The sequence below is a fragment of the Meriones unguiculatus genome, chromosome 3 (genome assembly GCF_030254825.1).
Source record: "Meriones unguiculatus strain TT.TT164.6M chromosome 3, Bangor_MerUng_6.1, whole genome shotgun sequence".
Lineage (NCBI taxonomy): Eukaryota > Metazoa > Chordata > Mammalia > Rodentia > Muridae > Meriones > Meriones unguiculatus.
The window spans coordinates 60,386,089-60,406,377 of NC_083351.1; the positions used below are offsets into that span (position 1 = coordinate 60,386,089).

Consider the following 20,289-nt stretch of genomic DNA (forward strand, 5'->3'; position numbering starts at 1 on the left):
GGGCTCTTGTGCCTCAGGAGTGAGCCATCTCCAGCACCTCAGCAGACCACAGTGAGTCGCGAGAAATAATGTCTGGAGCTGTCTGTGAGCGGCTTTGGAAGTCGTTGCACTCGGGAGAGCTTCGTCCAACTGAGGACAGAGGTCTGAAGAGGTTACCTACCCGCGTCTAATTTCACTACACTTTAGGGTTCTGTTGACCGAAATACCTTCTAGCTGCTAACCAGGCCCAGACTACCAAGGACGATGATTGGTTCACAAACACCGCCAGGAAGGTGTTTTCACCCCCCACCCCACCCTCCAACTGAAACAAATTCCTGCCACTCCTGCCTTAGGTTGGGTCACAGATGGGTAAATCCTCTCACTCTTGCCTCAGGAATCAGAGTGGGGTCAACTGGAGAGAAACTGCATTTTCTCTCCAGAGCTACTTTGCAGGTGCATTTGGAAAGATGAACCTCTCTGACTTCCTGTAAACCGTAAGACCAGTCTGCAGCTGATCAGGAGCCTGGGCCAGCTGCTGTTCAACTCCTAAGCATGGTGGAAACTGTGGCTGAGTTTCTAGCCATTTTCCCACTGTGTGCAGCAATCACAAAAGAGACTTTTTCTGTCTCTGGACTTCTGGATTTGCCTGTGACACAGATGAATACTTTTCCACCTGCTTATTCACCTTTCTGGATTTTCATTCTAGCTTCAGATCCTCAGCTAGCTACTGTGGCCTGGGAACAGCACTTCCACTCTACAGTGACAGACTCCAGATTGACATTCAGGACCAAGGCTGCTTCAGGGGTGGAAAGAATGAAGCACATCTGGGATTATCTCCCACTAAGCAAAAGCAGGACAGCTGAAAATGCACACACACAAAATGGCTGGGAGAAAACGCTTCAAACTTCAAATATGAAGAGAAAGAGAGCCCAGGAAGGAATTTTAAAACACATAAAGTTGCATATGGTAAGCTGGAATCCCAGTACTCAGGAGGTAGAGTCCAGAGGATTAGAAGTTAAAGGCCAGCCTTTAACCTTACATAGGGAAAAAGTGAGTTCAAGACCAGCCTGGAGCTACATTAGACCCTGTTAAAAAAAGAAAAAAAAAAAAAAAAAAGTAAAACTCTGTAAGTGTTGGCACACACACAGGGAGAGCCTACATTATACAGTTTGTGTAGGGGGGGCATTTGAAGGTCAGAGGATCACATCAGGTATCTTCAAGCACCTTCCATTTTTGGAGACAGGGTTTTAATTAGCTTGGAATTTCATCATGTAGGCTAGGCTCCCTGAGGTGACCAGGAAGATGCTGGGATCTCACTACCTGTGGGATTACAATTGTGAACCATTGTATTCAGTTTTTGCATGGCCTCCGGGAAGCCACTTGAGTCCTCATGCTTGCAAGGCGTATATATTCTACAGACTGAAGCCTCTCCCCAAACCCAGTATTATGTAAGCAAAAGCAGCACACTGAAATTACTTTGTGGTATACAGTGGTAGTCAAGACTGAAAGGGGAGCTGGAGAGATGGCTCAGCAGCTAAGAGCACATGCTGCTCTTGCAGAAGACCTGGGTTTGGTTCCTAGAATTCACATGGTGGCTCATAACCATCCATAGCTCCTGTCCAGGGAGTCCAATACCTTCTCCTGACCTGGACTCCACAGGTACCAGGTACACACATGTACAGACATACATGAAGGCAAACATACACACATACACACACACAATCTTTAAGAGAAAAGGGAGGCAGAAGCAAACAGACCTGAGTCTGAGACAGCCTCTGGTAATTAGCATTACAGGAAAGTGCAGGTGTTTGCTTGAATTTGAAGGAGGAACAAGAGCATCCAGAGCAGGTCATTGGGTGGGTGGGATCAGGCAGAACTTCTTAGCAAAGACCATTGGAAAAAAACAGTTATTCTTATGCACTGTTGGGACTGATGCAGAACAGGCAAGAGGGCCTGTTTGGTGCCTGACAAGAACAGCACTCAGCTGTGTGTGAGGCTATCCGTGATAGACCTACGGGCCAACCAGAGAGGCCCTGCCAGACAAAATCAAACCAGCCCTTTTTCCCCCTTAGGGACCTGCTGACTCTGAGTTGACCCTAGAAAAGGCTGAGCTCATGTCTGTGTGCATCTGTAATCAGTGTTGGGGGATGTGTGAGCTGAAAGCTGTCTTTGCTGCTCAGGACACCTCTTTTCCCAGGGCCTCTATTTTTCATGACAACAACCTGACAAGGCTAAAGATGTAACCAAAGTATGTAAGGTCCACCATCCTTACATGAGGCTCTCAGTGATGTGACATGAAGGCTAAAGTGGTAAGAAAAAAAAATGATAGGCTTGGGTGCAACATTACAAGACCTTGGTTCCAAATAATCCATCCTTGTCCTCTGGTGCTTTTGCCCAACACACAGAATTTGCTCAAGTGTGGGTATGTCTAGCTCTGTCTCCAGCAAGGACTGGGAGGAGAGTATAGAGGGACTCAGCTGCTGTCTAAGCCCCATGGCCTGCCTCCTTTTAGGTAAACAGTGATGCAGCTTCCCCATCACCACAGCTCCCACAGAAAAGAACACTGCTGGCCATTAGTTCTAAAATCAAATCTTTATTCTCTAGTTTGAAAGGAAGGTAAATGGTTATTCTGTTTTGATCCAGAAAACAAAACAAGACCTGGTAGGCAGAAGTCATAGGAAAGCAGAATCCAGTAATTATAAGTAAGAATTCTAACAATTAGTCACCCTACAATAGAACCAGCGCCTCTGGGGGTGAGTGTGCCCGGCACCCAGGTGCATAGTGGAGGCTGCCAGAACCTTCCCTGCGGCAAATCCCCGGCATCAGGCACTACTCTTTCACATAACTCCTGACACTCTGGAAAGAGGTGGGGAGGGTCAAGGGTTTAAACAAAACACCAGGGAAGCCCTGCACTTGGGGAGAGAGGGCAGATAAAGCCAGCAGATGAAGGGGTAAATAAATGTCCTGGGAGGGCAACCTGCAGGTAGAACGTGGCATTGCCAAACATGGATGGACCTCTACACATCTGGGTACCTATGCAGGGGGCATTGCAGAAGGGTACTGGAGAGAGAGAGAGAGAGAGAGAGAGAGAGAGAGAGAGAGAGAGAGAGAGGAAGGAAGGAAGGAAGGAAGGAAGGAAGGAAGGAAGGAAGGAAGGAAGGAAGGAAAAGAGTGAGCTCAGCTTCCCCTCTCCCTCTACCTAAGGAGCCGGCAGGTCCACCAACATGAATCCAGCGGGCCCACTTCCCTGCCCCAGGGCTCATTTACTAACGACTATACCACACCTACTCCCAAAAAATGACCTGAAGTAACTCATAGTAAAGGCGGGGACGTTAAGGCGTTAACACCAGAGGATGGGGGGGGCCCCTTCCCACTGGTAGCTCCTCTGGCAGAGGACTCAAAGGGTAGACGGGGCTGCTATTGCTATTTTTCCAGGGTACAGGGCAGTCTGAGATGACCCTTAGAAAAACCAGCTGGGGGCCGACTAGCTCAAAGCCAGGTCCCTGAATTCTAAAATGGGTTCCCTGGCCACCCGGGGAAACGCCATTCCTAAACAGAGCCCAGATCACACTGCCTCCTCTGTCCCTCTGGGATCCCTACCTGTCTCTCCAGCAGCGCCAGTGCAGGCACCCACCGGGGCCACTGACAGGCTGTTGCCAAGGGCATCTAGGCCTGTCTCCCTAGGGCTACGGCCTCGCTCAGCCATCGTGTTTCTTCTGGTGCATCAAGAGTCGGTCCTCGTCGTCAAAGGTCTGGCCGCAGATGGCGCAGCAGAAGGCGCCATCCCGGATGTGGCTCTTCCGGTGTGTGATGAGGTTGGACTTCTGGCTGAAGCTGCGGTCACAGTCGGGGCAGGCGTAGGGCCGCTCGCCCGTGTGGATGCGGCGGTGCGACACCAGGTTAGACTTCTGACTGAAGGCTTTTCCACAGTCCGGACACACGTAGGGCTTCTCGCCCGTGTGGATGCGCCGGTGCGCCGCCAGGTAGGGCTTGTGGCGGAAAGCCTTGCCGCAGTCGGGGCACACGAAGGGCCTCTCTGGGGCGTGGTCACGCCGATGGGCTGCCAAGTGGCTGCCCTGGGAGAAGCGGCGCCCGCACTCCTCGCAGGCGAAGGGCCGCTCGCCCGAGTGCACGCGCGAGTGCGCCACCAGATGCGTCTTCTTGCCGAAGTTCTTGCCGCACTCGGTGCACGCGAAGGGCCGCTCGCCGCTGTGCTGCCGCTGGTGCAGCCGCAGGAAGCGCTCCAGCCGGAAGCTGCGGCCGCAGTCGGCGCAGCTGTGCAGGGGCGCAGGGGCCTCGGCCGGGGTCCACGGGGACCCCAGGGGCGCCCCGCGTGCAGGCTGCGCCATGGGCTCGGCTGCCATCTGGGGGCTCCCGGCGCCGGGTGTGGCCTGCGCTGACGCCTCGGAGCGCTTGTGGATTTTGCTGTGCGACAGCAGGTTGGGTTTGTGGCGGAAGCGGCGGCCGCACTCCGTGCACGGGTAGGGCTTCTCGCCGGTGTGTATGCGCCGGTGTGAGGTCAAGTAGGGCTTGTTGGTGAAGCGCTTCCCGCACTCGGGGCATTGGTGTGGTCGCTCGCCAGTGTGCACGCGGCGGTGGGCGATCAGGTTGGGCTTGTGGCGGAAGCGCTTGCCGCAGCAGGCACACTGGAAGGGGCGGTCCACGGCGTCTCCGCCTGGTCTGGGAGCTGTCACCGCAGGCCGGCCTCGGGGTCTGGGGCCCAGGGCCTTGGATGCTGCCTCCTTCAGGGCCTCAGCCACGTGCACCCGCTTGTGAACAACCAGCTGGTCCCACTGGGCAAAGCTCCAGCCGCAGTTGCCGCATATGAAGGGCCGGGCCTCAGGGGCAGGGGGGTGGCATCTCCTCAGGTGAGCTCGAAACTGCTTTTGTCGCCAGAAGCGTCGGTCGCATTCGGAACAGGTGATGGGCCGCTTCACAGCGGAGTGAGCCCTCAGGTGCAGCACCAGGGCTACCCAGCCTCGGAAGCTATGCCCACAGAGGTGGCAGGTGAAACCCAGGTCAGGGATGGCAGAGGCATGGACCTGAAGATGCAGCGCTAGGAAGGGGGCGTGGCGAAAGCGCTGGTTGCACTCCTGACAGGGCAGAGGCAGCCGGGCCTGGCACCGCCGAGTGTGGAGCCACAGGGCCACCCAGCCTGGGAAGCAGCGCCGACAGTGGGCGCAACGATGGGCCTTGCCTGTGGCTTGGCCTTCTGGCTGAGCTACTGCCTTGCCCTGGTACCTCAACCCTCTGTTGGGCTGGGAGAACTCCTGGGAGGACCCAGAAAGGAGCTGGGGCTGGGCTGGACCCATGGCCACGGGGCCCCTGCAGCGCTGTTCCAGCATCGGTTCTTCCTCTGCTGAGGGTGGAAAAACACAGTCACTGCAAGAACTGACCCCAGTGTCGCCCTTCCGACCCCAAGGAAGAAGAAAACGTCCCTCTAGGAACGGCAGCACTGTTTTATTCTTTATTTCTTAGCTATTACTTTGGTCTTGAGTTTCTAAATAAATTTCAAGGATCTTTATTTATATCTCATTGCCCTGGAAACTTGCAGAAGGGAGACATGCTGACACTCCTTGGGATTCTCCCCCGGTATCTACCCTAGCGTCAGGAATACTTACAGAAAACATTCTTGCATGCTTGCATTTCCTGCCGTGCCTGACTCCCCTGCAAAACTCCCCTGGCTTTCCCTGTGGCTGCCACTTCCTTCTGCTGTATCAGAGCTCCCTACTTGACCATAAGAAGTGTGAGGCTTAAAATGGTGGTAAGACTTGGTGGGGCCACACTGTAAACCACTAGCAAACCAAAGCTGGGAGACAGGTCTCGGGAACCCCAGGCCAGTGTATGTTACTCTCAGCACCTAGGTGTGTGAAGATCTCCTCAAAAGTCATCCGGCTAAAACCTTGAGGAAGGTGTTTTCAGCCTCTCCAACTCAGGTCTAAGCCTGGAGGACAAGCCGGAACAGCCTTTCTTCAGAATGAGGGGAGGGCAAGGTGCCTCTCCTGGGCAAGACTAATGCCAGGCCACCACCTGTCCAGGCTGCCCACATTCTGCCTACCAGCCCCTGTCCACCCACACCCAAGCAATTGCAGTTGGGACAGTGGAGGGTGGGGGGTGGAAAGCACTCCTCAATCCGAGGAACACCCACATCCTCTGACCCCGCCCCTCCGCGGGGCTGGGGCGACTCCCTGGCTCAGCATCTCTTAGGGGTGCTGGGGATTGCTGGGGTTCAGGAAAGAGGAGGGAAGAAGAGGTTGTAACCTCTGTCCCTTAGCTGGTCCTTCCCAAACCTGGCCAATGCCTGCCCCATCTTCAGCCATACCGCAGCAAGGGAGCCCAAATTCCTGAGAGCCTCCCACACCGAGTGAGTTCTGGGGTGGCAGTGCGATTCCCCCACGACCTTTCATGTCTGCTCACTGGCTGTGTCCAGGCAACCTCCCGAATTCCTTTAATCTGCTCTCTTCTGGGGACTACCGACATGACTCACAGCCAACACACACACACACACACAATCCCCGCCTGAACCCAGGGAAGACTCCATGACATGAGAATGGACTCCTTCCCCAGTATGCCCCTGTCCTGCCAGTAAGGGAGACCTGAGCAACGAACGGGGCTTTGGGTTGATTTGAGGACAGAGGCCAAACTCTGCCCTGAAAACTGCAGAGCTGGGGCTGAGGCTTTTTCCAGCTCCTTCTAGGCATGTTCCTGGGCATGCTTCTGCTGCACTGTCTGCCCCGGCCCGCACTCCGGAAGACCCGGATGTCGGAGACAACTGTAGCAATAGACATCCCTATGCCCATGGTAGAGCTCAGACGTCTAACTGCTGGGAGGTCGGCCTTACCTGGGGAAGGGAGAACAAAACTAAAAACCGTGGGTGAGGGCTCTGCGCTGTGCCTGAGCAGCTCTGTGTCATCACTCAGTCACTCCCCCATGCAAAGCCACAGGCTTCGCTGGACTAAAGGATGAATATGAACCTTCAACCAAGGGGCACAGTGCTGCCTTTGGGGGCCACGAAGAACTCTCCATCTGTGGCAAGGCTCGCTCTCGGTGGCCTAGGCAGTAACTCTGGAATCCCTACTGGCTCCCCTTCCCCCACTCTCCTCGCAACAGAAATTCCAGGCCTGTTTCCCAAGGGTCTACGCAGGGCGCGCCAGTTTGCCCAGGATACGGCCAGAATCCACTTCGGCATCTAGGACAACCCCAGGTGGCAGCAGGCCCCCACCCCCACCCCTTTTGTATCGGTGCCTGCTCTCCGTCCACATTTGCTGGCACGCTGAACCCGTTCCGACGAGCCAGAGGGCCACCTCGGGTCCCACGCACCGCGGAGCCTGTGCGCAGGTGCGCTGGCCCCGCGCCGCGGCACTCCCCGCCCCCCCACACATACACACTCCGTGCGCGCGCGAACCCCACAGCCGCACACACTCACGGTCACGCGCCCCACAGGTGGAGCTGTCCCCCGCACGCCCTGGGTGGCCCCTGCACCCCTGCTCGAGCCGTACCTCTCCCGCGTGCCCTGCGGGGACGTGGCTCCCATCTATGGAGCTCCAGGCCGGCCTCTACGGCCCGCTCCCCGCCCCGCAGCGGCGACAGCGGCAGGTTCGAGTTCACAACTGGCAGGCCCGTCCCCAACCTCCCCCACCCCACCCCCAGCCGGGTTCCCAGCGCCACGTGACTACAGGAGCTGCCGAGGGTCAGTCCCGGTTAGGCGGCTGCGGCCTGGGGGCGGGGCGGGCCAGGTCACCCGCTCTGCTCTCCCTCCAGGGCGCCCGGCCGAGGAGGCGCCCCCCCCACTCCGTTGCCATGGCAGCCACCAGCTCTAGTTTGGCCACAGGCCGGAGCTCCATGTTCCCAACCCTCTGTCCCTGCAGAAGACGCTCGCCCCTGGGCCACCTCGCGGACAGGCTGTGGTCACTGCGTCTGGTCCACTCGCACTGGCTTCTTGGAGACTCGGAGCCAGAGTGAACTGGAGGGGTTTTTCGCGTCGAGCCCGGGACTTTGCCCAGGCCGTTCTAGCTTGTGGCTGTTATGGAGCAGCCACGTCCGGGTTGCAGAGGGCACCGCAACACAAGCGCACCCCCCGCGCACCTGGACTGGGAGTGGACGGCCCGAGACTGTGAATTCTGCAAGTCCGTTTATTCCCACAACTGAGATCCGGAGTTGCCTGAGCTCCGGAGCTGCAGGCCCGGCCCAGGTGGCTGCTGGCACAAGTGGGTCTTTGATCCTTGGAAACGCATAACAGCCAGGGTGGCGTCTGCGGAGGCAGGTGCAAGCCTGTGGTGATGACTCACCACCCACTAGCAGGTGGCTTTGGCTTTCCAAAGAAACCCCGTCTTGGAGCTTCCAGACCAGTGCGATTTCATGTCCTTTCATGCTGTCAACAAAGACAAGTTTTGAATTGTACAATTATTTTAAAAAATACTTTTGAAATATTTCCCAAATGTAGGAACTAGAGGACCGTCTAGCCCTCTCATATATTAACCTCCTCGAGTCAATGGCATTCGGTATTTTGACATTCTCGGATATTCTGAATGGCGTTTTATGTTGAGGTCCCTTGCAACTGTATATCATGACTCTTCACTTAAGATATTGTAAGTTTTCTCCGACTTTATTATCCTTTTATGTATTTCATATATTTTAATGGCTACATGAGTATGCAAGTAGATTACAAGTTTCTATATCCTTGTAGATTAATGTCTCATTGTATGTGCCCATTATCAAACTTTTGGAGGTGGAAACAGATTGTCAAAGACAAGATAGATAGATAGATAGATAGATAGATAGATAGATAGATAGATAATTAGTTTATTTATTTACTTTACATCCCAATCGCAGCTTCTCCTCCCTCCTCCCAGTTCCTCCCTCTCTCCTCCCCTCTCCCCACTTCTTTCTTCTCCGAGAAGGGAAGACCTCGCATGTATATCAACACGCAAGTTATACATTTTAAATTATCGTTCAAGATTTATTAGTTATCCTTGAGAAATGGCCATCTTTCCATTTTCTTGAAAACATGGGCTATTTTCCCAATTTTAATTAAAATGACTATCTGCTTTGATTTTTGTTTTGTTTTTGTTTTTTTGTTGTTCTTGTTGTGTGTGTGTGTGTTTTGTTTGTGTTTTTGTTTTTATTGCTGGTTTGCTGAATTGTTTCTTTTGCGTGATTTTTTTTAACCACTTTATGCTATGACTTTTGAAAATTTATCCTTTGCCTGATCTTCTGTTTGCTTAGTTTTGAGGTTGGGAAGTTTGTTGTTTGGAGTGCATGCTTACAGGTGTTAATTTGTCATTTATGTGGAAAATATCTTCCCCCAGATTGTTCTTTTGAGGGGATGTGGGAAGAAAGGTCCCACCATGTAGACCCCACTGGCCTCACACCCACACCCTGTTGCCTGTCTCCCAAATGCTGGGATCACAGACATATCCACCACACTCAGCAACTTTAATTTTTGAAGTGATAGAATTTTGGTTTGTGTGCTAACACCTTCCCTTTTCTTTCTGGCGCCTTTAGCTCTGTGTTTGGAAAGTTATCTCCCTGTCCCCAGTTGCTCTTTTTATTGAAATTTTCACTGCAGAAAGTGGGTTGTTTTGGTTTTTTTTTTTTTTTTAACACCTCACAGTTTCATTAGTCCCTACAGATTTGAGGCTGGCCTTGAACTCACAGAGATCCCCCTGCCTCTACCTCCCAAATGCTGGGATTAAAGGCACACACCACCATCCCTGGCTCCATTCTGTCTTGTTTTAATTTGATCTTCTACCTTCTTGTCTATAATTACTTCTGTTTTTCGACATGAACTTTAGAACTTGCCAATATTATGAAACCCTGGGGAGAGAATGAGGTGTGTGTCTCTTACTGCGCCGTCACTGATGTGTGGACCACACACAGACCACACTTCCCAGAAAGCACAGCTCTGTTACAGAGCTTCCCTTTCAGAAGATACAGGAGCCTCTGTGGGCATCCTCCGGCCGGCGGTTAACGTGCAGTGAGACCCTCCAGCGTCACCTTAGACCCTGGGGGGGGGCGGACTTGATTGTGCCGGCGTGGTGATGAACTCCTCTCATATCTGTCTCATTCCATCCCAACAGCCCTATGATATAGACTGTCTGCTCCTTGTTTTGCAAGTGACACCACTGAGCCTGGCAGGTGTTCAGGGGCTCACGGGAAGTCACCGCTGCATGGTGGGTGATGGCAGCTGGGCAGCACTCCCCAGCCTCACCCTTAACTACTTATGGCTGTGTGTGTGCACACACTGCTGGGCCCGGCGGAGTGAGTGTGAGATGTAAGATGCATTGGTTAACGAGCGTGCAGTCTGATCCTTCGGGAGCACCAGGCTTGGCTGCTGCATTCTTGCAGAGCTCCTCGAGAATTCACACACAGAAACAAGAAACGGCTCCATCCCACCTGTGATGAGCCCCTCCCCTTTCTTAAGCAAGGCCATAAACCAAAATGGTTCTCAACCTGTGGGTTTTAACCCCTTCGAGAGTTTCATATCAGCTATCCTGCAAATCAGATATCTACATTATGATTCTTAACAGTAACAAATTTACACTTACAAGGTAGCAACAAGATAATTTTATGGTTGGGATGGAGGGTCACCAGAGCATAAGAGACTGTATTAAAGGGTCACAGCTTTAGGAAAGTTGAGCAGCACTGCCCCAAACCATTCCTTTTCTCCCCACCCTTGAAGGAAGTACCCTGTTCCCCACACACCTCCCGTCAGTAGGTACCACCTGTACTTACGTCTGACCTCAATAAGAAATGGAGCACCAGCCTTGACTCTGCAGGGGAAATGAATGGCAAGGACTTGGGCAAGGATTCCTGAGCCTTTTTAGTGGTGAGAAAGGCAACGTCTTGGAGTTGGGGACTTCAGCCTGTGCAGTGTCAGAGGTAGGAAGACATGGTCCAGCAGCCAGCCAAATGGCCAAGTGACCTAGCTTAATGCAGAATGACCAAGTGGCCTAGCCTAATGCAGGATGGACAAGTGGCCTAGCCTAGCACAGAATGGCCAAGTGGCCTGGCCTAGCGTAGAATGGACAAGTGGCCTGGCCTAGCGTAGAATGGACAAGTGGCCTGGCCTAATTCAGGATGGACAAGTGGCCTGGTCTAGCATAGAATGGACAAGTGGCCTGGTCTAGCGTAGAATGGCCAAGTGGCCTCGCCTAGTGTAGAATGGCCCAGCTCTTGGCATATTTGCTGGAGCAGTATAGCGCCAAACTGGGCAAAGGGCCCATTGAAGGCCCTGGGAGATTCATTTTCTCTTCTGAAAGGGTCTGGTCTTTGTTTTGAGTTACATGGCTAAATGGGTAAGCATCTGGATGGTAAAAAGCAAGTCTCTAGAGACCTGTCTGTCTGAAGACACCCACGGACTGTTTAGCAGTGGCCACAAGTCTATCCCGGAAGTCCTACTTCATACATCCCACAAATAGTTAATCAGTGTGAAACATCTTCTATTCCGCAGGTCTCCTCAAGACCGAGACAGAAATGGTGCATGATGTTTTTCCAGAACAAGGGAGAATGGGAAGAGGCTTTTGACTGTTGCGTATGATTGGGAATACCCCTTGTGTTGACACAAACATTTGGAGTCCTTGCTGATGATTTTTGAATGCTAGCTGTTGGAACGCTGGGGATGATGGGGTGGGGGAGGAGAAGGGAGAATTCACTGTAGTAGATTCCCTGTAACTATTCCATATTACCTGCTGTCTGACAGCACTTGTGAGGCGGATCATGGGAGCCTCAGAGTTGTTCCAGGAGAGAACGCAGGAGGCATGTCCCACATAGATGTGTTAATAAAGGACACAGGCTGTAACATCCCACACCACCCTGCCCTCATGGCTCTCCCAGCTGGTGAACAAAAGGTGAGAAAGGATTGTTGGGCTGAGCACAATTAGGAGCAGATGCAGAAAGGCCCCATGTCCTCATGGACTCAGGGCAGGGGAAGCATTACCAAGACAGAAGATGCCCATCACCGGGGACAGCAAAGGCACTGTGGACAGCGTGAGGCCCTGGAGCCCAGGAGATAGCTCCAGAATAAGCCGCCCACCAATTTTACAACTGCCCTTTATGTCCGGCTGCCACCCCTTTAAAGGCTAAAAGTCCTTTACCTTTGCCTTGTCACTGGGCTGGGGAATAGCTCAGTGGCAGCATGACTGCCCAGAAAGTCCCAAGTGTGGTCTCCAACACAGTGCAAAACTGATGAGGAAAAACTGGAAGTCACTGTTGTTCTTGCAGATACTGAACGGGCTGGAATTCAAAGCTGCCTTATTGAGAACTATGTGTCCTAGGTGTCTTCCACCTGTATGTGGAAGAGGAAAGAGAAAAATGCCATCTGTCTTCCTCTGGAGAGTCCATCTTTTGTTACAGAACTCTGGTCCAACTAAGACTCAGTTAAAGCTGAGGAAAGGAAGCCCTCCACAGAGGCCCTGCCACAACTGAAGCGAGTCTGCTGTGAGTGAAGGTGTTTATCCCCTCTAAAGGTGCAGTGACTGCCAGATCCAAGTCCTGCATGGAGATATGTGGTGGAGGGAGATGGAAAGAGGAAAGAGGAAAGAGGAAAGAGGAAAGGAAAGGAAAGGAAAGGAAAGGAAAGGAAAGGAAAGGAAAGGAAAGGGGAAAGGGAAAGGGAAAGGAAGGGAAAGGAGAAAGGAAAGGAAAAGGAAAAGGAAAAGAAAGGAAAGGAAAGGAAAGGAAAGGAAAGGAAAGGAAAGGAAAGGAAAGGAAAGGAAAGGAAAGGAAAGGAAAGGAAAGGAAAGGAAAGGAAAGGAAAGGAGAAAGGAAAGGAAAGGAGAAAGGAAAGGAAAGGAAAGGAAAGGAAAGGAAAGGAAAGGAAAGGAAAGGAAAGGAAAGGAAAGGAAAGGAAAGGAAAGGAAAGGAAAGGAAAGGGGAAAGGGAAAGGAAGGGAAAGGAGAAAGGAAAGGAAAAGGAAAAGGAAAGGAAAGGAAACGAGAAAGGAAAGGAAAGGAAAGGAAAGGAAAGGGGAAAGGGAAAGGAAGGGAAAGGAGAAAGGAAAGGAAAGGAAAGGAAAGGAAAGGAAAGGAAAGGAAAGGAAAGGAAAGGAAAGGAAAGGAAAGGAAAGGGGAAAGGGAAAGGAAGGGAAAGGAGAAAGGAAAGGAAAGGAAAGGAAAGGAAAGGAAAGGAAAGGAAAGGAAAGGAAAGGAAACGAGAAAGGAAAGGAAAGGAAAGGAAAGGAAACGAGAAAGGAAAGGAAAGGAGAAAGGAAAGGAAAGGAAAGGAAAGGAAAGGAAAGGAAAGGAAAGGAAAGGAAAAGGAAAGGAAAGGAAAGGAAAGGAAAGGAAAGGGGAAAAGGGAAAGGAAGGGAAAGGAGAAAGGAAAGGAAAAGGAAAAGGAAAGGAAAGGAAACGAGAAAGGAAAGGAAAGGAAAGGAAAGGAAACGAGAAAGGAAAGGAAAGGAAAGGAAAGGAGAAAGGAAAGGAGAAAGGAAAGGAGAAAGGAAAGGAGAAAGGAAAGGAGAAAGGAAAGGAGAAAGAAAGGAGAAAGGAAAGGAGAAAGGAAAGGAGAAAGGAAAGGAGAAAGGAAAGGAGAAAGGAAAGGAGAAAGGAAAGGAAAGGAAAGGAAAGGAAAGGAAAGGAAAGGAAAGGAAAGGAAAGGAAAGGAAAGGAAAGGAAAGGAAAGGAAAGGAAAGGAAAGGAAAGGAAAGGAAAGGAAAGGGAAGGGAAGCGAAAGGGAAGGAAAGGAAAGGAAAGTAGGGCGAGGAATCTAGCTCTGTGGTAAGGTGCTTTCTGGGCACACAAGGCCCTAGGTCCTGCCCCCCAGCACTAAAACACAAATAAAGAACAAACATTAGAAATCAGCCCCTGCCTTTCCAAGTATTAGCTTCTTAAATGAAATGATCTTGACAGCTTCAATGGAAAAGATCAGAGTGCTTGAGCTACAGTGTTCTAAACAGCTGTAGCTGCATGAAGGCGTGCATAACCCATGGAAAATCGAGGCTGTAAGCAGCCCTGCAGCCTCAGGTGGAGATGGGATGTCAGCTCTGCTGCGGGTGGCACTCTTTTACTGCATGCCCAGTTCCCCGAGTCTCTTTTGCTAAAAGGAACAGAATACAGTTGACAGGAAGGAAGCCAGCAGGTACCTCAGGTTTCCTGCAGAGGAAGAGAGTATGTGAGGGTGCCCCACATCCATGAGGCTCTGCTGCCCACCCGGAAGCAGCTGGCCCGCTCTCCAGCCTCCTCCACATTTCTTCCCTTTATCAGCCTGACACCTTCAAAGGTGGTCAGGCCAGACTGCATCCTTTCCCAAGGAGAGCAGATGGCTCCCTTGCCTGTGAGTGAGTGAGTGTGTGTGTGTGTGTGTGTGTGTGTGTGTGTGTGTGTATTTCACATGGGCTTCCACATCGCCTAGGCTGGCCACAAATTTATTATGGAGTCAAGGATGACCTTGAACTTCTGATCCTTCTGCCTTATCTCGTAATGATAGGATTACAGATATATGACACCACACCCAGTTTATAGGATGCTGGGGGTTAAACCCAGGACTTTGTGCATACCCAGAAAGCACTCTACCAACTGAGCCCCATCCCCATCCCTCCTTTGCAATTTTTAATGACAGCCAAACCAATGCCACAGCATGAACTGATGGAACTAGGCACTTTCAAGCACACTAAATACCTGCTGGACTCAGCCCTGCCTGGCTAGTCACAAATCGCTTCCACAGGGCCTTTGCTGTGCTGTCTGCTCGGATGATGCCCCGTGGTCCCTCTCAGACTTCACCTCTCCCAACCTCACACCACATTCCTCCAAGCTGTCGCAATAAAATATCACCAGCTTGCTGGCTTACCAATACCATTTACGCTTTCAAAGTTCCACACTTCCGTGAGATGAAATCAAGGTGTCTGATGGGCCAGCCACCTTCCTCCAGGAAGAGCCTGTTTCCCTTCCTTGCTCCATCTGCAGCTGTACCCTCATGTCCTGGGCTCACAGCCCCTCCCACCATCTGCAAAGCCCCGTGTACAGCCTCAGTGTCTCGCATATAGGCACAGGTGAATGTGCCCACAGAGTCCAGGATCCCTGTACCAGCAAATACAAGTGGAAAATCAGAAACAATATTTTGATTCTTTGGGGCAAAAAAAGGAAAAAAAAAAACTCCCCATGCCAGATCACCTTGGCTAAGGCATTCACCCCACAAAACTTGTAATTGAGAACTTCTGTCTATTTAAGGCTTGTTTAATTCTTTCTTAAAGCTGTGGTGCCTTTTTTCCAACTTCACCTACAGTGACTTAACCAGGACAAAGGTCACCTCATGGAATTGTTATCATCAAAGGAAATTGAAGCAATCATCCAGGCTCCAGGTGATGGGGAGCTTCTGAAGTTTCCAAATGGCAAGCTTACCTCCAGTCATAAAGATAAGTGGTGCATGTAATCTCAGCACAAGGAAATACAGGTAGAAGATTGGGAGTTCAAGGCCACCCTTGACCAGATAGTATATTCCAGACCTGGCTGGACTACTGGAGACCTTGTCTCAAAACAAAGCTAAACACACACACACACACACACACACACACACACACACACACACACACACACACACGGTTCCCCTTTGGATTCAGGCAATAGAAATGCAAGTGGCTTTCTCTAATCACCGGTGCAATGTAGGGTGACCGGCCAGTGACAGGGTGTGATCAACCTTCTTACCAGAGGACTACTCAAGTCAGATGTGTAGCGGTCTGTGCATTCTCCTGGGTTGTCCCATTGTAACAGATTTGAGAGAGGGTGATTTTTTTAACTTTTTATTCGTTCCTTGTGAAGTTCACATCATGCACTCCATCTCACTCATCATTCTCTCTCTCTCTCTCTCTCTCTCTCTCTCTCTCTCTCCCTCCCTCTCTCTCTCTCTCCACCCTCCATTCCAACAGAGAAAAAATACCTCATTGTGGAAGCTGCAGGGTGTCACAGTGTGTCCCACAGTACACGCTTTTGTCCACATCTCTTTGTTTGCAAATGTTGGTTGCAGTGACTCATTAGTCTGGTACAAGGTCTCTGACTTCTGCTATTCTATCAGTACTGGAACTTCATGGGCTTCCTCTAGGATACCCTGTTGTTGCCTTGTGTTGGCGATCCTGTTTTGGATCTGTAGGGCTGGCTCCTTCACACACTCCAGCAGTTCATCGATGGGGTAGATGTTGGGGTAGGCCAGGTCAAAGCCCTGGAGCTGGGTCTGAGATGTATCTGAGCTGGTCAGCCCACCAGCTCTCCCACAGTGAGAGTGGGTAATTTTTTGTTTGCTTTTGGTTTGGACTTGTTTTTGTTTTGAGACAGGGTCTTGCTGTGTAATCTAGGCTGGCTTGGAATTTATCATCCTCTAACCTCAGCCTCCTCACTGCTAGAATTGCAGGCTGGAACCACCATGCCCTGCTCCAGACCTGGGGATTTATAAAGAACAGAGACTTACTTCCTGGAGTTCTAGAAGCTGAGAAGGGTGAAATCAAAGGACTCACACCCAATGAGAATATTCATAATGGATGGTGGAAAAACAAACACTATATATTCAAATACGAGAGAGAGAGAGAGAGAGAGAGAGAGAGAGAGAGAGAGAGAGAGAGAGAGGAGCCCACATAACCTCTTATCAGGAAACCACTCCCATGATAACTAACCCATTCACCCAATAACAGTGTCAGTCTGTTCTCTCAAGACTAACCACCTTTTCAAGGTGCACCCCTAACACTGAGAATTGCAGGTTAAGTTTCTGGCAAGTACTTCATGGGAATAGAAGGTACTTCTCTCACTGCTGTGATGGAACACCTGACAAAGCTCCTTAGGAGTTTACCTTGCCTCGCCGTCTGAGGAAACGGTCCGTCGCGGCAGGAAGCAGAGCTAGCTGTGGCAGCAGGGGCATGGGGCAGTTGGTCACGCTGCCTCTGCCTCAGGAAGCAGAGGAAGATGATGATAGCTGGTGACCACCCCTCCCCCTCCTTTCATTCAGCCGAACCCTCAGTCGTGATGTTACTCACACCCCAGGGGGAGGTCCTCAATTGAGCATCTCTGGAGACTCGCTTAAAGACACGCCCAGAGTTGTGTTGTCTCCAGGCAATTCCAAGTCGCCATCACAGGCAGGGACACCGTAGCAGCTCTATCGATCAGGCTATTCGGAAGGCAGTTTTCTCTTGTCTGCTCTCTCGGCGGATCATCTGGGTTGCAGCTCTTATTTTGGTTTCACACTAAAAAACGAAGCTGTTTTCTTTCTCTTATATCTTTATCCAGAAGTTTTCTAGGTTATCATATTTTGTTTTTAACTATCTAATCTCTTCATAGGTATTTTAATATTTGTGGGGTTTTTTTTATTCGTGTGTGCTTGTGTCTGGAGACCAGAAGAGGGCAGATGTGAGTTGCTCAGTGTGAATGCTGGAAATTGAACTCCTACAAGAGCAGTAAACGCTCTTATGCCTGAACCATCTCTCCAACGCCCTCATGCCACAACTCATAGTTTACACCTGCAAAGTGATTTTTGTCACGAATGGCAATATTCCCAGATTGAGGGGATTAGAGACAGGTCACCTTTGCGGTCTGTTATTTGGCCATCCCATGCCTTCTAGCCCATTGCTCAGCTTCAGTGTTCTTCCTAGCATCCGTTGATGGGGTCAGACATTTACAAGACTCTTTTCTTGCTCTCCACTGCAAAATACGCCACAAGTAGACAGATACCTGGTTTGTTGTTTTTACCAAGGTACAGCCAGCATCTGAAAAGTATGTGACCCGTTAAGTGAATGTGTCACCGTCAGTTCCATCCCGTGGTTAAGCCACTCTGTGAAGCCACACAGACTGCCCCAGCTTCTGCCCTGCCTGCCTTTGGCTAAGCAGGACCTGGAAGACTGAGAACAAGAGCACTGAGAAGAAGTGCTGCCTGTCACAGAGAACGACTCGTCAGTACTCGAGAGCAGTGGTGAACAGGAAGCAGAATCCTGGCCTGTAAGTCTCCAGATGGATTCTGTGTCAGGCGCTTACCACGCTGTTTCACGTGGAGCGTTATTACAGGTGGGGCAACCAGGTGCAAGACCCACTGGGGCACCCCTCTGTGAGGCCCTGAGGTCATGGGCACCCAGGGGCACACTCGGTGGAAGAAGGCCCCCTGCAATTCACTCCCGTGCCTCTCTGTGACGGTCTGAGGTGCTGAGGAAACACTGCAGTCATGAGGTGCTTCCCCGGAGAGCAAGTGAGCAGCTTGGTTTGTTACCCTTTAATAGCAGACCCTGTCTATTTTTTGCAATAGCACATCTCTGTTATACCTAGAAATTCCTTCTTCAATTTAGCTTTTCAAAAATGGATTTAGAAGCCAGTGCGCATCTGCCTGCCCTCGCTTTAGTATCTACTAAAAGCCAGGTCTGGCTTGGAAATGCAAGAAAAGTCTATCCTGTCTCTGCAAAGGCTTTGAGGGGCCACAGAACACGTGCACTGTGGAATTTTGTGTCCTGTGGCGGTGAGTGCTGTTGCTTAAAGGTGCCGTCCGTACTTGTTTACCAAATGACTAAAACCTTGGGCTGCAGCTCCTGCCTGCCCAAACCCCCTTTCGGTGGAACCACTTAGGAGACTGGAAAGAATTATGCTGCTGTGGTGGTTTCAATGAAGTCCCCTCTCAGCCTCTAGTATTTGGACACTTGGTCCCTGCCGGTGGCACTGTTTAGGGAGGTTATGGGGAGGTGCAGCCTTGTGGAAGGAAGTTTGCATCTAGGGGCAAGATTTGAGAGCTGATGGCCTTGTCCCACTTCCAGCCCTGCCTCTCTGTTTTGTGTTTCTTTGGAGACGTGAGCTCTCAGCTTCCTGACAGGCGCTGGCTGCCAGGCCTTCCCCTCCCCTGTGGACTCTCCTCTGAACTTTCCCAGGTAAGCTCTTCCGTCTCATCAGGGCAGCTGGAAGGATGTGGTGAATACAGCCACCCTGACCTCAGTCCTCACCTCTGATACTTCAAACACCGCACCTGGGTGCATCTTCAGTTAGGCCAGAAACTGTCGCATAAGCAGTCTCCCTTGACTTTCTTAGGACACCAGAAGACACAACTCGGCACCAGTTAAGAAAACATTTTTTTTAACGTTACTTGAAATTGCAACAATGTGATGTGTTTAACGACTGCATAATAACATTCCATTATCATGTTAACCTGACACCATACTAAATTTAATTTTAATTTACACATCACATTTATACCTTACAGATGGTATATTGTATCATAACATGTAGTGTTTAATGGCATGATAAAATATTGCTTTACTTGAAAAAAAAAAAAAAGGCCAGTCTAGTTAGCTCCTTGGTGAGCTGTAAGCCAGTGAGAGACTGCCTGTGTAGTGCTCTGTTTGGGGTGTTTAGGCCTCTACCTCCTTTCCAGCCTCCCAACCCTACATAGAGGAGAGGTTAGTGGGGAGAGGGGCGTAGACCCCTGTCCTTCTCCAGGCTGCTAGGGCCGAAAGGTGTTTGGGGGCTCTATACCAATCTCCGCCCACAGCCAAGGTAGCCAAATGCCTCCACACCAATGCACCCCGAAGCGTTTCTCTCCGCCTGTCTGCTCCAAACTGCCACACCATCTCTGGTCTCTGGTCTCACCAAACTGATACACACCACACGCCAACACTGACCGCCACAGCTTCTCTTTCTGGGCTCTCAAATGTATATCCTTTAACCCTAGACCAGGCGAGATGTGAGTTCTCAGTTTCCGCCATGTTGCACGTGAAAGGCCATTACCAGCTGGCAAAGGCCACACTGTGCACAAGACAGCTAACCAGCACAGACAAACTAAAGCCCTAACTAAAATCCCACACTTGGGATTAAAACGAAAACATATTTATGTAACATAACTGAGCTGACAAGGACACCCAAACTTCCATTACATGTCTCACGAGAAGGTAAGACATGAGGACCAGCACCCAAGGTTTTCCTCTGGCCTCCACACACACGCGCACACAGGCACAAATGTGCGCCGCATACATGCATACACGCCAATAAAAATAACTTACTAAAGAGTCTCTCCAGCTGAGATCCCTGACCCCTGTCTGTGCCATGCTGGAAGGTCACTCTAACAAGCACGTGTGGGACAGAAAACCAACACCATAAACGGACAAGCTTGGGTCAGAGTGAGCTAGGAGACATGATAAAGGTTAAGTCACAATCAACTAGTGAATAAGGCTGTGGTAAGCTTGAAAAGAAAAATTCTACAGCTCTGTAATTTAAAAACCTTCAGAATGCCCCAACTGACGACATAGGTCCTGCTCAGCAGCGCCACCTCGTGGTAGGTCCTTGAGTGCATTTCCTGGTCTCTGAATGGGGTATCTTCAACATCCAGATTTTCATCTGCATTCTGACCACTTTGGAATATCTA

General features: G+C 50.8%; 1 protein-coding gene across 3 annotated transcripts; it reads right to left on the reverse strand.

The window, feature by feature from the left end:
• Positions 1–2,552: 2,552 nt before the first annotated feature.
• On the reverse strand, positions 2,553–7,634 carry Repin1 (replication initiator 1). Of its 3 annotated transcripts, none has more exons than XM_021654503.2 (2): positions 7,479–7,634; positions 2,553–5,335 (listed from the first exon to the last, which is right to left on the reverse strand). In XM_021654503.2, exon 2 carries the CDS (start codon positions 5,322–5,324, stop codon positions 3,678–3,680), a length of 1,647 nt encoding a protein of 548 aa, XP_021510178.1. In that variant the 5' UTR covers positions 5,325–5,335; positions 7,479–7,634; the 3' UTR covers positions 2,553–3,677. The 3 variants fall into 3 exon arrangements, with proteins under 3 accessions (XP_021510178.1, XP_021510177.1, XP_060236033.1); XM_021654502.2 differs by having other exon boundaries at positions 2,553–5,338; positions 7,479–7,633; XM_060380050.1 differs by lacking the exon at positions 7,479–7,634 and adding an exon at positions 6,629–7,193 and having other exon boundaries at positions 2,553–5,338.
• Between the last annotated feature and the right edge of the window lie 12,655 nt (positions 7,635–20,289).

What these genes read in the sequence shown, in the direction of transcription:
- Repin1 (XM_060380050.1), bottom strand. Translation starts at nt 6,779, where the DNA reads ATGGGCATAGGGATGTCTATTGCTACAGTTGTCTCCGACATCCGGGTC. An exon ending in CCAGCTCTGCAGTTTTCAGG is followed by an intron (nt 5,339 to 6,628) that starts GCAGAGTTTGGC and finishes TTCCACCCTCAG; the next exon opens with CAGAGGAAGAACCGATGCTG.